General features: G+C 44.9%; 1 protein-coding gene across 1 annotated transcript in view; it reads left to right on the top strand.

The window, feature by feature from the left end:
* The first annotated feature begins 5,237 nt into the window (after positions 1–5,237).
* The window catches only part of VAT1L (vesicle amine transport 1 like), a 125,914-nt gene continuing 113,966 nt past the window's right edge, over positions 5,238–17,185 (top strand). Inside the window, exon 1 of the mRNA XM_069456575.1 lies at positions 5,238–5,532. Coding sequence (XP_069312676.1) covers positions 5,300–5,532 — 233 coding nt within the window. The 5' untranslated portion in view covers positions 5,238–5,299. The remainder of the gene's footprint in view (positions 5,533–17,185) is intronic.

Raw genomic sequence — 17,185 nt, forward strand, 5'->3', positions numbered from 1 at the left:
TTCTATATTCTTTAAGACACTTTTTATTTTATTTTATTATTATTATCATTTTTTCTCATTTGTAGCTGATTCTAATATTTTACCAGCAGTTTCATAGTGAAGTCTTTCCTGACCCTCCAGACAGCAACTTGTATTTCTCCCTCACAGCACTTATTGAACTGATAAATGATTAATTACTTCTGTGATTTTTGGTTTAATATCTGTAGCAGAGATGGTCAGCGTCCCACCTACACCCTCTTGGAGCTCACCATGGCCATGCACAATGACCTAGTGGCTTCTTCCAACTGTAAACACTTGCAACTCTTTCAGGACAGCTTTGTCAGCTTCCAGTTCCAAAACAGCCCCTGTGCAGGGCAGGCCAGAAGTGGGAGATGTTTGGTGTCCTCCAGAAACAGTCCTCAAACAAGGATTGACAGGAGGTGGTGGATACTCCATTTACCTTGCCCCTTGAAGTGTGTTCTACACTGTCTCCTAGAGTTCCCCAGTAGGATTTAACCAGAGTTATGGCAGTGATAACCTGCCACGCAATGCACCTTGTAGTAACTTCTTTCCCTTCCCTGTCTCACTTCCACAGACCCCTTCCAGCCCTTCCTGGGATCACCCCTCCAATAAACCATTTGCACTCAAATCTTCAAATTAAGCAAGGTTTGCTTCTGGCCAACCTAACCTAAATCAATATATGCCTCCTTGACTAGGCTGCCAGCTCCGTGAGGACTGAGAATATGTTTGTCTTATTCACCATTTTATCTCCAGTACTTAGCAATAGCACTAGGTCAGTGCTCAAAAGGTGATGGATAAATACCAGTTCACTTTTTTTCCCTCTGACACAACTAGAATTTACTGCATATGACTGGTCCTGCAAGGTATAAATAGCAAGTTTATCCTACTATCTTCAGGATGGGCTGCAGACCTCTCCAGTACTTCTCTGAACAACATTATTATGTTGCTTTCAAGGCAATTATGTTTCATCATCTTTTAAACAGCATCAACACAAACTATAAGAAATTATGGCATACATTATTAAGTAAAAGCCCCTGGACTTTGCTAAGATCTTTCATTAGCCAGAATCTTCTACCTCTTTCCATTATTGGTCTCTAAATTTGTCTCCTTCCTCTTGACCTATTCTATGGCATTTTTATGAGTGAAAGATAGAGCAACACATAAAACAAGGGACATTATAGCATAGTGGTTAAGAACTCACATTTCAGAGTCAAATGTCTCCAACTTCCAAATTCCAACTCTACCACTTACCAAGTAGGCAATCTTAGGAAAGTTTCTCAGACTATATAATAATAAATTTTCTCCTCTGTAAAGTAGGGATAATAGTACCTATGGCAAAGGATTGTTTTGAAGATTAATTATTAATAATATATGTATAATGATTCTAATTGTATTGAAGATGATATAATAGAATAAATATTACTAAAGGATATAGTTGAAGACATTGACTGTCTGCTTCAAGTAATATATTAATATTTCTCTAGAAAGTTACCAAACCATTTCAAACTATTTAGAAAACCATTCCTAAAAATCATACTAAGATAGTTTTCCATATCTTCTCACTCAAAGACGTCATCTTTATTGTGTGACACTCCCTTCAGATGCCCAATACCTTGAGGGGTTCCTGTATTTATGTGGCTGTCTGCACTCTCCTCTCCCTCCCCCCTTACATACACAGAGACAGACAGACAGACACACACACACACACACACACACACACACCCTTTCCCAGGCCATTAATAAGTTAACAGACCTGAGCTGTAATACTATGTTTTACCATCAGTGGCTGCTGTTTGATGTTATTCTGCAATGTAAGAAATTTCACAACTGAGGCTGTGAGTGAATGCCCAAGAAATCAATTTTATAAATTAAAAATTGATTTATTGTGTTTATTTGGAAGTACGCCATGTAGTATGGCTCTTGCCACATTCCATCAGAGATGAGCAGAGTTGAGAATACTTAACAATAGTGGTATATAGGACTCAGAGGGTATTCCTCCCCAGGCAGCACAGACGGGGGTGTGTTCCCTCTGGGTTGCTGTGATAATCAGCTGCCTACCAATTATAATCTGGGGTTTGTAAACAGCCAGAAGATTTCCTTGGAGAGAGTAATTATATTCCCTTTAACACACTATAAGACAAACACTTTCTCTTAAATGTGCCATGTGCTGACTACAAAGTAGATTCACTTTCCTAATGCCAAAGGAAAACACTCAGAACTGAGGCATGGGAACTTGGTGGGACAGAGATATGAGGAGGCCAAGAAAAGAGCACAGAACATCCAAAAATGCCACGGAGTATTATCAATCAAGGGCAGAACTGGTTTGAACCATCCAAATAAACATGCATGGTGAGATGTTAACAGCATGGATTTAGTGTCAGTCTCATCACAACCAGTGTATTCAGTATATTCCTTTGAGCACAGTAATTTCACCATGTTAAGACTCAATTTCCTTTTCTGAGAAAGTGGGAATAGGAATTCTTATTTCATGAGGTGATTCTGAGGGTCAAATTATAAAATATACCTGAAGTGTCAAGAACAGTAGACACCCCCAAAACAATAACATATGTTGCAGATGTTATCAGTGCCAAAGCTACATCCCCTTGGAATTCCCTGTTCTCCTATGGAGAACATCCAAAGTTCTCTGCCTGGGAATTCTTTCAGCCCAAAGACATGGGACAGGATGGAAATGCTAGGGAAATAACACGTCCAGTAACAGATCTTGGACAATCAGGTATAGAATTGAGTGAATAAATACCTATGTCCTCACTCTTTGGGTAGAAAAACTCTGAGGCTTGTTCCACGCTGTCCCTCAAGGGTTCCCTGTGGGTTTTGAGCCCCATTTGTTGCCTGTGGTAACCTGCTTACGAATGCACTCCGTATTGGCTACTATCAATTCTCTGTCTTACTTCCCTGCTTCTCAACTGGAGATTCCTGGGATTACCTCCAAAATAAACCACTGGCACTCGGATTCTTGTTTCAGGATAGAATCCAGCCTAAACACTATATTTTGCAATGTAAACAGGATTAACAATTTGAGTACTTGGATTTGCAATAAAATGCTCAACTCACTAACCAAGCCCTGTCTATTCAGCCTTCTTTCAACTCCCTCCCTTCCCATTCCACAGCCGGGACCTTCTCATTTGTTTTGTTTCTTTGCTTGCATTATAAGCTCTAGCTGATCTCCATGCCTCTAGTAACTCTATCATCTAATCCATCACCCACTTACTACCAAAGCTATCATCCTAAAGTGCTGTTCTGGTAATGCTCTTTCTTTGTGTTTGTTTTCTAAGCCTTTAGTGATGCCCATTGCCTCCATGATAATGTCTTAAATTTTATAGCATGGCATAAGACCTTTCAGCCTCATGTCTGTGATGGCTAAACACAGCCAATGCTCTACCTACATAGAACAAACCAGCATCTTCTCAAACGCCCTTTTACCTGTAACCTTTCTATGTGTTTGAATGTGCTTGTGACCTTTTCTACCTGAAGAACCTGGCTCATGCTTCAAGATCTAGCTCAAATGTTCCCTCCTCTATGAGGACTTCTCCAACTCTCTGTACAAGTTAACAGTGCTTTCCTCTGGGCTCCCACAAGAGCATCCACATTCGCTGACTCATTCATTCATTCAACAAGCCGTTTCTGTGCATATTCTACTATGTACCAATCATGGGCTAAGCTCTGGAGAAACCATGCTGAATAAAAGCAGAAACAGCTTCTGCCCACATGCAGTTCACAGTTGCATGAAGGAAATAGACATTATCAGGTAATTATATAAAAGTTAGTTACAAAGTGATGTGAGAGTTTACAGTAAAATATACAGGCCCAGCCTAGGGGTTGGAATGCCTTCCACAAGGAATGGGCACTTGGGGTGTGATTGAAGTAGGGGTTAACATCAGATGAAGGAGGTGGAACATACATCCCAGGCCAAGGGGACAGCAGGTGCAGAGCCCTGTAGTAGGAGGGGACACAATGCTCTTTTTGAGAAATAGAAGACCAGGGCATTTGAAGCAGAGAGGCACAGAAAGAATGGGGGGAGAATAAGCATTTATAGAATTCATGATGCCATGTCCCTTTGTTGACTATGTTCTTCCTGCCTCGTGCTCTGAGGTTGAGCTCCTCGAACGTAAAGACCACCCATACTGAAATCATATCCATCCCAGCACTTTGCACAATGCAGAAAACAAAACTAATGTACCCAATTTATGGATGAGAGTGTTGAGGCTCTGGAAGATTGAATGAGTCGCCAAAGATCCCAAGGCTGGCAGTGGCATAGCAACTAGAATATATCCCTACCATTCCTCAACTACATCTCTTTCCTTGAACTGCCACAAGGCAAACCACCACCCGCCCCCCCCCCCTTTTTCAGAAAATCCACGTTTTTCTATGAGCTCTTTTTTCCAAAGGGCTATTTTCCAAAGCAAAAAAAAACAAAGCAAAAAGCCAGTTATTACTGTGTGTGTGTGTGTGTGTGTGTCCGGGAGCGGGTACGCACTGGTCTTCGGGGGGGGGGGGGGGGGGTTGGAACAAGAACAGGACCCTTTTCTGGTACAGGTGTCTTTCCCGGAGCCTCTTTAATGGCCCAAGATGGTGCAGGTGGTGAGAATTAGCCATCATAAGAAAGCCCCTGGTGGTGCCTGGGAAGGAGCATCCTGGCTGACCCTGGACGTCCGGAGCGAAAAGACCCTGGACCGGACGCTTTGGGGCAGTGAGTGGGACCTCTAGCTTCCCTCTTTCCGACTCTCTCCGTCCTTCCACCCAGAACCAGCAGACCGGGAAACAGCCCAATTTCCCGGCTATCCCGCCCGCCCCCGCAGATCCGTGGGAGAGGAGGCAACCTTGTCGCGGGAAGGCATCCTCCAGGCCCAGACATTCATCTCTGTCCATTTCAAGGCGCCCCAGTCTGCGCCGTATATAACCAAATACTGCGCCCTCGGCAGATGACACGGTGGCCTTTCTAGGTGTGTTTGATTTATTCACAGGTCTTGGGTAAATCCGAGTTTTAGGGCTGCGATCAAGAGCCTAATGTGAGACTGCTTCAGGAACCGGAGGAAGGCTTCGTTTGAGCAAGGACGGAAGGTGGGGGGCGCAGGTGGGGCGGACGGCGGCTCCGCTCTTGCGAGGATTACGGCGGAGGCTGTGGACCGCGGCGCAGCGGCTCGCAGAGGCTGCAGCCATTGCACAGCGGAGCATCCCACATTCAACAGGAGGAGCCCGCCGGAGACGAGCCCCGAGCCCCGAGCCCCGAGCCCCCCAGCCTCAGTCCCCGCAGCCCGTGCGCTCCGCGCCTCAGCGAGCCATGGCCAAGGAAGGCGTGGAGAAGGCGGAGGAGACGGAGCAAATGATCGAGAAGGAGGCGACCAAGGAGCCGGCGGAGGGCGGCGGCGGCGACGGCTCGCACCGCCTCGGGGACGCCCAGGAGATGCGCGCCGTGGTGCTGGCCGGCTTCGGGGGGATCAACAAGCTGCGGCTGAGCAGGAAGGCCATGCCCGAGCCGCAGGACGGCGAGCTCAAGATCCGCGTCAAAGCCTGGTCCAGTATCCGCGCCTTTCTCGCTTCCTCTCTCTTTGCGCGCTCGGCGCTGCGGGAGTGGGTGGGAGAGCCTCGGCGGGGTCGCTGCCCCGGGGACAGCCTCGGGGGGCTCCCCCTCCGCGCCTCAGCCGGGTCTCAGAGCCTTCCCGCGGCCGGCCAGAGCTGGGGAGCTTGCGGAGAGGTGGCACTCCCTGTCCCCAAGCCAGATCTAGGGGTGCCCACGGGAGCATGTGAGCTCTTGGGGACGGGGAGGAAGGTGGCGCCCAGATTGCGCTGCCGGAGTTCTCCTTCGGGTAGGACAGCACAGCCGCCAGCACAGCGGGGTTGATGGTTAACAGGATTAAAAAATAATAACTGCAGGCTTACAGTGTGCCAGCCGCCGTTTTTAAAGTTTTACGTGTGCGATCTTATTTAATACTTCCTGGGACCTAATGAGTTAGGTAGCATCGTCATCCCCCGTTACAGGTGAGAAAACCGCTGCTCAGAGGGAATGAGTGATTTGCCCAAGATCACTCAGCTGCCACTGAGAGCCTTGGCCCAGCATTGGCTACTAGATCTTTTTAACCTCTATGCTGTTGTCCTGATGGGGCTGGGACAGGGTGCACCGCGGGGTCCCGCCTCCCGTACGCTTCCCTCCCTGTGGTCTGGTATGGGGAAGGGAACTGGGAGGCAAGAAGATTAGGTACCCTGCCTCCAGGCTCGGTGAGGGGTGAGGCCAGGACTGCAGCCCAGCTCTCTCCTTCCCTCACTAGCATCCTCTGTGTTTTTCCCAGAGGGGAAAAAAAACTCTGATCCATCACCTTCCAACTCCTGCTCCTGTCTCGGAAAGAGCTCTGCTCTCTAACGTGCCCTCGGTTCCCCATTTCTCCTGGGGAAACTTCTCCAGGCCCACGCCCAGCTGGGATTCTCCCAGGAGAGTTTAAGTCTCTCTGAGTGCAGGCACTATATGATCATTTCCCTGAAGTTCTGGGGAGGGCTGACCCAGGAGAGGGTCCCTGAACGTGACACTGCGCCTGCCTGTGAAACTTGTAAGGGGAACTTGCTGCTATTATGGTGAGAGGATCCCGTCTCCTCCCATTTCCACGTTTCAAAGCCCCCAACACACACACTGCTCCCTAAAGCAGCCTCCAGCTCAGGGGTTCCCAGGTTAGATCAGAAACTCAGAGTCTGGACCAAATCTAGAGACAGGAAAAATGCAAAGGAAAGTCCCCTCCCCTTGGCCACGCTGAGAGCACGCAGGCTTCATTTGCCAGATTAGAAGGCAGCTGGTGGCAGAAGAGGACAGTGATCTCTGGCTGGCTCCTAATATATGCAGCTGGTCACGTCTGGGCCTCTATGGAGGATTTGGGGTAAGAGGCTTTTGCAAACTGGGGGATCCCGTACAATTGTTTTTGTTAACTCTTACTGCACCCAGCTGATTGATCCCAGAATACAGAGCTTGTATCTGCCCTTTCACTGATAAATTCATAATGCCTAGCAAAGTGCTTGGCACATGGTGTCCTAAATAAGTTATTGTCTAATGAATGGATTGAGGAAAGAGCTTGGAGGGGGCTTGTGGAGTCATTATTTTTATTCACTTGCTGGTGGAAGAGCTTCTGGTTAGTACAATTAAAGCCATGGTATTTATAACTCTCCTTCCTTAATCGTGTCACCAAAAAATAATATATGTATATACACATACATATGTGTATATATGTGCATACATGCAATTTTATGTGTATATGTAATATATGACCCTCTCTCCAAATTGAAGATTGAATTCTAGGACTCGATATCAGAGTATACGAGGGCTTTCCAGAAAGTATCCAGCCATGTACTATGAAAATTACAGATGACAATGGCTGGATACTTTCCTCACAGCCCTCCTATATTTGGAGAGTGAAAAATAATGAAGCTATATTTTAAAGGAAAGAGCATCATCTGCAGTACACATGTCTGTGTTCCCTAGCCTTATGCTAACTGCATAATTGCTGAAAGGAACTGTTACATTTTGAAATAATAAATGTCAAGATGAAGGCCAGGAGATTGATTTTTCAAAGCCAGACACACAAGCCTGTTCTTCAGTGGAGCTGTACACACACACACACACACACACACACAGAGGAATCACTACAGATCCCCTACCCTAGTTGTTCAGAAGCCAACCAGACACAGGGGTGCATTTGGAATACAGCGTTGCAAAGGGCCCAGATTGATTTTTCTTTCACCAAGCTGGAAGCAGAGTTAATCGGTTTTGCAAGGGAGAGTTGGAATAAGCTTGTAAAGATGGCCCGCTGGGCCCTTCCTTCTCCACTGGGCTGGGATTGGCTGGCCAAAGATGCCCATTGATTGAAAGTTTTAGCCTTGGGATCCAGGATGACTCATTCTGTATTTTTATGAATCAGCGAATAGCTGCCTGGATGAAGGTCCCCCTTTTATCTGCTTTTTTAAATAGAAACCTTTTATCATCAAATAGAGTATGTTCTTTGCTTGGGAAGAAAGCATAGTCCATCGGAACTAGTATTAGTCAGAGCTGAAATGAGAGTTCCAGTTGGTTACTCTATAAATTTTATGGAAGTAGAAGAGGCAGGAAGAAACACATATTGTATCTCATTTACCCTCTCTCATTTATGGATTGATGGGACAGGTATTTTTCCTATATTACAGAAGAGCACATTTGTGGCTTGGAAACATTGAATCATTTGCCAAAAACATCACACAATAGTAAAGATTTGAATCTGCCTCTCCTTCAAGCTTTACTGTTTTTCTTTTATTCTATTTTGTCTTCCTTGGTGGAAAAGCCATAAGAAATGTGATTTCCTCTCTGAACCTTTGGCATGTACTCTTGATTTCTTTCCTTTCTTCAATGTATATGGTTCCTTTGATTTTTTTATGTCTGGCTTAAGAGAACATTCTCTAGCTATTCCCAAAGTAATATGACTTTTCCCAGAAAGTGGAGATATTTTGGTCAAACACAGCTCAAAAAGAACTATCGCATGGGATTGGGGGTTGTAGAGTCTTCTGTCTAAATTGTTTTAAAAACATCAGCTTTGATGGCAGATCTATGTCTACAACTATTCATCGAATAAGTTATGCAACAAGAGGTTTAAGTGGCTAAGTGGAAAAAGCGTGTGGCCTTTGAAGACAGATGGACTTGGATGTAAGCTTAAGCCACACCTTTTCCTATGCATGTGACCTCAGTGGTGGACATGTTCCAACTTCTCTGAGCTTCCTGAGCTTCATCTGCAAAATGGGGATCATAAGTTGAACCTCGTGATATTGTTGAGAGGATCAGATGCAATAAAAAGACTGGCCTTTTGTCAATATTGAATAAGTAATAGTTGTTACTACTGTCATCATTGCTGTCGTCATATCTAGACCTAGAGGACATATGCGTCTCGGTGACCTGACAACCTGGGGGCCATCTTTTGAATCATGTAACATAGATAATATTATGTCTCATCTGCTTAGTGCGTAAGAGTCAGACTTTCCTAGACATGAGTCCCAGCTCTGCTACTTGCTAACTGGACATCTTAGGTCTAACTCCTTGAAGGCAGGGCCTGTCACAGGGATGTTTTTCCAAGTGGCATATTGAAGGGGTGCTTTCAGGGCTATGGGAGCAAGGGAAGTAGGCTAGGACAGAAGAAGGAACTAAGCAAGGGTGTGGTCATACCTCTATCCCACCGCAGAGTCAGTCCTACCATGAAGCCAGGAGCAGAGGGAGCCGTTTGTGTCACTGGCTGTGGGCTGCTTCCTAAGTGAGGGCATGGAACCTCTCAAGAAGAGGTGGCTTCTATTTGACTGAATACAGTTCTGAGCTGGGGACAGCTCTGAGCCTGGAGCAGCCAACATGCCCAGAATTGGGGGAATGGGTGAACAGCCCACAGATGGGATCTTGGTGAGACAAAATGAAAGGGACACCATTCACACTTACTCCTGGGTAGCAGGAGCAAACTGGAACTGTCTTAGGCAAACCAGGGTGCGTGGTTTTCCCCTAAGTGATAAGGATCACATCTGTGCCTTTGCTGCCATCAGTCTTGTCACAGTGGAGTGTCTCTTGGACAGCGGCCACTAGGATTTGAGTCTGGTAGAGGGTCTCCAGGTTGGGCTGCAGGAATGTATCTAAGTGGCCATTAACAAGCCTTGTCTGGTTTGTGGCTCAAATTGGCTTGTGGTAGAAAGGCACTAATGGATTGGGGACATTTATTTTCCCAGAGTGATTTACAGTGAGAGGCTACTTGAAACTACTGGAAAGAGACCAATTGGATAAAAAATAGTTCCAGCCAGTCGCGGTTCCATTGGCTGATCTGAAAATGGGCTGAGGGCAGGCCACACCAGAAGAAAGCCACCAGATTGGTGGGATGCTAATATGTCACCGGTATATAGTAAATGGGAGACAAGGCAAGGAACAAACATTTATTGACCAGTTGTTATGAGTCAGGAACTGAGTTGCCTGCTATATACGCTTTGTTTCATTTCATCCTCGTGCCAACTCAACAAGATCAGTATTTCTCTTTCTATTTTAAAAATGAGGGCACTGACATTTAGATGAGGGCTAAACTACTAAGTGGAAGAGCTGCGTGAAAATCCAAGTGTGCCTTGTTCCTGGACTCTTTATGTTTGGGAGTGAGAGAATGAGAGAGACACAGTGACAAAGGCATAAAAGGGAAAGACAGAGACAGAGAGAAGATGAGAAACCAAGAGACAGGAGAGGCAGACAGACACAGAAACAGGAATATAGAGGAAGAGCCATGAATGCATTTGATTGATTTGAAATAGAACTGATAAGACCCCAAATCACCCAGTGCCATTTTGCCCTTCCCCCAAAATGGCCATTGCATTTCAGCACCACTTCCATTTTGCCTACACTCCTGAGGTATGGGATGTTTGGGGGGATCCACTTAGGATCAAGTTACTATGACTGTTGACCCAGAACACCCATGCTGATTAAACTAATCACCACTCCTCGGATCCATCCTAGATATTGGATTCCTTCCTCTGCCTCCTTCTCCTTGATTGGGCCATTGCTACATTGGCAACTTGAGTATAAAATATCCCAAAGCAACACAGCATTAAACTGTCACTAACAAGGTTGATGCAATGACATATGGCCAACATGATGTTCCCTGTGTTTATTCAAATAAACGAATGGAGTCCATGAGGTTAAGTGACACAGATGTTTACAAAACTGAGAAATTGCTCAAGGGGTCTCTAGTAGCCAAGCTGACAGAGCCATTCTGGCACTGAGATGGGAATAAAGTGTTCTGAATCACTCTGTGTTGGATGGAGGCATCGGGATTTGACAGGAAAGGATGACTCTATGCTGAGTCATCTCTGAGCCTCATTTGGTGATGAGAAGACGGAGGTGCCAGCTCAGGGGTCATGCTTATTTATTGAACTTGGCATTTTCTAATTAGCTGTGTCCTTGCTGACGAGGGCTGAGTGTGGTGACAATGTCTGCTCTTTGTCCAATGATGGAATGGACTTCTTGTGTCCCCAGCAATTTGAGGAGAAAGGGAAACCCAGAATCAGAAATTCTTCTATCTCACAGGAGCAAAGAGTCATCATTTGAACCCACTTTTTATATTCAGCCATCTTGCCTCCTGAGAATATTTTGATCTCATTATCAATGGAGAAACTTTTCTTTTTTCTCCTTTCTGCATCCCTTTTCCATCAATCTGTATCTCTGTATATTTCTCTCCTCCTCCCGTTTTTTCCATTCTGCTGCTAAAAAAAAAAAAAAAGTAATAGCCACCAAAGAATAACCCCACTAACAGAAGCAATAATTGGTAAAATTTACAGCAGAGAGAAAAAAAGATGGAGAAATTAAAATTGGTTGTAATGATATTTTATGTGGAATAGGGTTCATCCAAGTGGAAATAATTTCAGTAAAATAAAAGTGAAGTAAATGACAAATAGCTTAACAGTGCCATTTAGAACGTTTTAATTTGCTAAAAATCATGGATGTTGTCATGATTCTGATTACTTGTTTGTAGTAGGTATGTCCTCAGGATTAAAAGCTTTGGAGAGGGGATCAAAAATGTGGAATTAAAAATAAGCTGGGATCAAAAGCAATTGCCTGAAGGAGGAGCAGAAATGGAGGTGGTTGGGTCCATTCAGAAAAGGTTCATTCATTCAGCCTTTAGAAAGGCTGCTCGAAGGTGGAATCGGGTGGAGGTGATTAGGAAGCTGTGGAAAATGCTGGACTTTGGTTTCAGGCAGACATGGGTTAACATTTTGCTTTGTCCCTTATTAACCATGTGTGTTTGGACAGGTTGCTTAGCTCTCTAAGGCCTATTTGCTTTACTTAAAAATGGAGATAAAACCTTATAGAACATCTGACATATAGCAGGTTCTCATAAACAGCAGCCAGATGTCAATTATACAGGCCCTAGCCAGAAACCACGGGCAGGTGCATCACGACGGGCGGAGGGAGTGGTGACTGGTACGCCCACCCTACCTTCTACCTGCAGCATCTTTGCAGCAACAAAGCCAGGTATGCACATCAGCTTTTCCTCTGATCCTCACCACCTGGGGAGGTAGGTGGCAGAGGAATTAACACCTGTATTTGCTAGGAGAGGAAATGGAACCCAGAGATGAAGTGGAAATAGTGAGAAGCTATAATAGATTTGGGTTCAGACCCTAACTCTGCCTTGCTAAGTGCTTAAGTAAATAGCACTGTCAACATGTCTGCATCCTCAGCGTGGTGATCACACCCACTTTTAAGTATCATTATGAAGACTACCTGAGAGTGTGGAGAAGTCCTGACTGTGCCTTGCACATACCAGATGCTCAATAAAATTTATTTCCCTTCCTAAGTCACTTGTGCTATAAAAGGCAGAACCGAGACCGGACTTGCCATCTCCTGGTTCATCACTCAGTGGTTCTCACACCAAACTCCATTGGTAGCAGGGACTAGGATGCTGGCTTTGGAACCTTATTCCCAGGGTCGGCAATAGGTTTGGACTGATTTGTTGCTTCTATCCCACCAGCCCTCTGCACACTCACGCATGGGTGGCGGCAGGGATTCTTTGCTAGCTGGGTGTGCATAGACAATCCAGCCTCTGGAGTTTCGTTCACTCGCATTCTAAGGAGTCAAAATCCTACAACCTTTGGGCACATCACTGACATTCAACACTGACAGCAAAGCTTACCCAGGCATGGAGAATAGTATCCCCATGACCTCAAGTTCCCAGCACTTCTCTTTCCTGGGAGAGATCCTTTTTGACATCTTGGCATTTGTCATAGAAGAAAAAGTTTAATTAGAAGAAAGAAGAGACTCTTCATAGGAAAGGGCAGTGAGTGTGTAATCTCAAATTAGTTTGATTCCTCTGTGTGTGATTTCATACAAGAAAATCAGTTGGAGCCATGGTATTAAAATGAGTGAATTTTATGTTTGAAGGCCCAGGAGACAAAATAGATGCTCCAGTGAAAGGAGCTGTTTCATCTTTAAACATGGTATGTTTTCAATGAAAGCTTGCAGCCAGTGTCTGTCTTTAATCTCTGTCAGTGACCCCTGATGCCTCAGCCAAGCCTCACCCCCAGCACAGTCAGGGAGCTGGGGACCTGCTGAATGGCACTTTCCCACACAGAACCCCCTGGGCAAGCTAAAGCACTGAGTCCTCCTATTCCTGACTTCTCTATGTGACTGTGGTCCATGGAACACCATGCAGAATAATTATCTTGTGAGCAAGGAAAGATTAGATTCATTTCTTGCACTGGTACTGACTATATACCCAGTTAGATGTGAGGCAATATGCTTCTTGGTTGTAAAAAAAAATAGTTAATGTTTGAAGTAAAACAGGCCAGGATGCAAATCCTGGCTATAATAATTTTAGCAACCTACATAACCTTGGGAAAATGATTTAGTCTCTTGAAACCTTACTTTGCTCATCTGTCATATGGGTATAATAATAGTATGGGGCAAAATTTGTTGTATAAAGATTTAAAAAAATACATAATGCATCTAAAGTGCCAAGAATGATGGTGACATATTTAATGTTTGTTGAATTAATGAATGAATAAATGAAGTCTGTGTCATATAGTATATGTCTGATAGATATTAATGGTGGGGAGGAGATGCAAAGAAATAGGGCATTAGAAAGTCCCTTTGTACCTCCTGAAGTTTGCTGAAGGCAGTCCCACTTCAGACTCCACATGTCTCCCCCAAAAGGTGCAATAACATTAAAAGTAGCCACCATGCCATGACACATACATGAAGATCAAGATTAATTCCTGAAGGAATAAGAGAGGAAATGGAACCAGAACGTCCTGTGCTCCTCCTGTGTATCAGAAATGGGGACAGACTTAGAGATCTTATGCAGAAAGACCAGTCACTTTCTCCCTGACTTCTCTTGATTTCAGCCATGCTGGTCATCACGGTGGATTTGCCCCTGGCCTTCTAAGCTCTCTCCTCCCCTTCCCCTTTCATCTTTTATCCTCTCTCTCCTCGTGAATTAGCTTCCTGTCTCCTACTGCAATGAGCATTCTTCTTGAGGCTGGGAAGGCGGTGGCCTTTAGCTCCAGCTGCCTTGTATAATACAAGTTTAGCAAGCCCCAGTGGAAAGAGAACTTTTTTCCTCCCAATTTGTATCAAGGAAGGAATCTGATTGGTCCTTTGTGAATCACATACAGGCCCCTGGAGATCTCCCTCTCTCATTCTCTCTCTTTTTCTCTCTCTCATACACGCACACTTAGCAAGCATTTACTGAGTGGCTCCTAGCCATCACGGGTAGATAATGAGACTCTTAAACGAGGAATCAGGGGGGACTGGAGAAGGCAACTCCCTTCCCTGTACTGGGATCTTATATTTCTCAGCACAAAATTATTACACATTAAATAACAAATGTAATATTTTCAACTGCAAGGCCCCATTGTCTTTTAAATCTCTTTGGCAATCTTGAAAATTCTAGGAACTCTCCCTATTATCAATCAACTGTTGAATGGCAAGCAAACGCAGTGCTTGGTTAACCGTAGGCACTCAATAAGTGTTTGGGGGATGGACACATATATTACTGACTTTCTAGTAAATATGACCTTCCTAAAACAAACAATGGCTGTTCCAAGGGAGCATGGCTTACCCCTCCTTCATCTCAGCTTTCTCCAACAAGAAACCTAAATATCTGCAGTATTTTTCTCCAACAAGAAACCCAGATCTGTCTTCCGGCCTTTTCCATGAAGGTCTCTGAGTGGGAACCTGGAAGAATACCAGGGGAGCCATGTTTTCAGGGAGTTTTACTTCTGTTTAACACAATCTGTTCTCTTGGAACCAGAAATTCATTTTTTGTGCTCTCTAATAACTGCTTTGCCTGGACTGGGAAATGTGGGTCTCTGGCTTCTCAAGATGCTCAGTAATTTCCTTCTTACTGACATCTGCCTCCGTGGAGAGCTGCGGGCCAGAGCTCTGCTGGAGACAGTTATTCCAAGAGCACTCGCTCAAGCGTTCCTGCAATGCCCGGAGACCTCAAGACTCCAGGCTACACCAGACTGGATGTTAAAACGAAATCTTAAAACAAACAGGATTTCCATGACTCTGTCCCTACCCTCCTTTGTAGGTGTCAAGCCTCCAAATCTTCACCCTTTGATGCCCCCAGAGGGTTGCAAGGGTCTCCTAGGGGATGTTTCGCGGGTTCCCCATTGATTCTGACCCTTTCCCATTGCCCTGTTCTACTCCCACTACCAGACACTAAAGCCACCCTGGACATGTCCCATCACTTTTCCCTTCCAGACAGAGTCAGGCCTCCTGCTTGGACTGTGGCCCCCTTTCCCCCAATGCAGGCTATGGAGCAGCATATGTTACCTTATATATTTAATGCTCATGCTGTTTGGAGTTAATAAGATATATTAATTCTGTTTCATCATTTTCATCATAATGGCCTTTATTGAGTACTTTCTATGTGCCACGGGCTCTATGCTAAGTGTTTTATAGGGGTCTCTATGGTACCAGACATTTGACCGATGATGAAACACAATGAAAGAGGTGAAGGAACTTGCTAAAGATCACACAACTAATGAGCTACAGAGAGCTGGGACTTGCGCCAGGGTCTGTCTCTCTCCGGGCCTATGCCTTCATTCTCGTTGTCCCTGCGTTTCACTGCTCTGTCCCAGACACAAGCCCCTGGGGCTGAAAGGTGGCGTGAGTGGTGGCACATTCCACACTCAGAGTCCAGCCACAGGCTGTGTCCCCCAGGCCTGTTATTCTCCAACACTCGCTTCCCTTAGGCTGAGGTTTGTTATCGTTCTCAGAAGATGTAGTTGCTCTTCATGAGAAGAGACACGTGGAAGGGCAGCCCTGCTGGCCCAGACAGTCTGAGTCCTGTGATTCCAGAGAACTCAGATAGGACTTTCAAATGACACTCTCCATGGCCCCCGCCTCTCTTCCCAACACAGATGCACTTGCATCTTTGAGCAGACTATCCATCAAATTACAGACTTTCTTAAAAAAATAAAATACAGATGCATCTCTTGTCTAGGATCAGAAAGAATTGCTTTTCATTTATCTATGCTACGTCTAGTTCAGTCTACTAATGGGGAGCTATTAAACCCACTGTTCCCATGACTGGTCTGAATGATTTTGTAATCGGATTCTCTTTATCCTCCCAGCTAAACTCACTAAAATGGTTCCGACTGGAGACTTCGTAATAAACTCTGACTCAATGTTTCACAGCCGGAACCAGGGATGCATGATACAGCCATCAATGTGCCACCTTCCTGAGCAGTCCTTTCAGATTTGAAGACCATCTCTCTCTGACCGCAGAGAGACAGTCCGTGCCTCTGGGACCACTACTTCAAGGGAAATAAATAGCAAAGGCAATTTTCACCTCCCCACCTGCTTTGAGCCTCAACATCTCTGTCCTCAGCCAGCAGCACTTGTGGGAACCTCCTTCCTTTGCTCTTTTAACAGTTTTCTTTCCTTTTCTTAGTTTTCTTCTTTCCTTTTGTATTCTTAAGAGAACCGAGCCTGTTTGCTCTTGAATAGAGACTGAACTTCCAAAGTAATTGAAAAACACTGTCAAAGTGTTGAGTCCTTTAGAAAACACCTAAGCTGGATCCATTCACTCTACAGAGAAAAACTTCTTAGAGACTTTCTTTTCCCATCTCCATCCCCCCAATGCCTCTGCTCCCTCCATACTCTCTCCTGCTCTCTTCAAAGTCTCCCAGACTTTCAAACCTTGCCCTTGCCATTTCTTGTCTTTTGCATCTATCTTTGCTCATCTTTCACATCTCCTCTTTAATCTTTCAGGAGTAAATCTTTGCTCTTTCCAAAGCACATCAATCAAGCAGGTCTTTGATCTTGATCTCCCCTGTACCATCATACCGATTCACACAACACGGCTGCCAGCCAAGCACAGCTAAGAGATAATGCCTTTAGCAAGAAGAAGGAAGGGAAGAGCTCAAATCACTCCTAGGTATTTTCCTTTTTATGCCTTCAGTGGGGAAATCATTGTCTTTCAGCTTTTAGTGTGCTTTGTGCTAAGCATTAAACATTGAAAGATGGATTCGAAGACAAGCCTGGTGCCCTAGACTTGCTCATAATCTGTAGGGAAGATAATAGGGTAGTAATCCTGCTCCTGTATCCTTCTTTAGCTAATTACACTTAAATATTAATTAACTAAAAATTAAAAGTTCAGCTCCTTAATCACACTGACCACATTTCAAGTATTCAGTAACCACA

The sequence above is a fragment of the Eulemur rufifrons genome, chromosome 23 (assembly GCF_041146395.1).
Source record: "Eulemur rufifrons isolate Redbay chromosome 23, OSU_ERuf_1, whole genome shotgun sequence".
Lineage (NCBI taxonomy): Eukaryota > Metazoa > Chordata > Mammalia > Primates > Lemuridae > Eulemur > Eulemur rufifrons.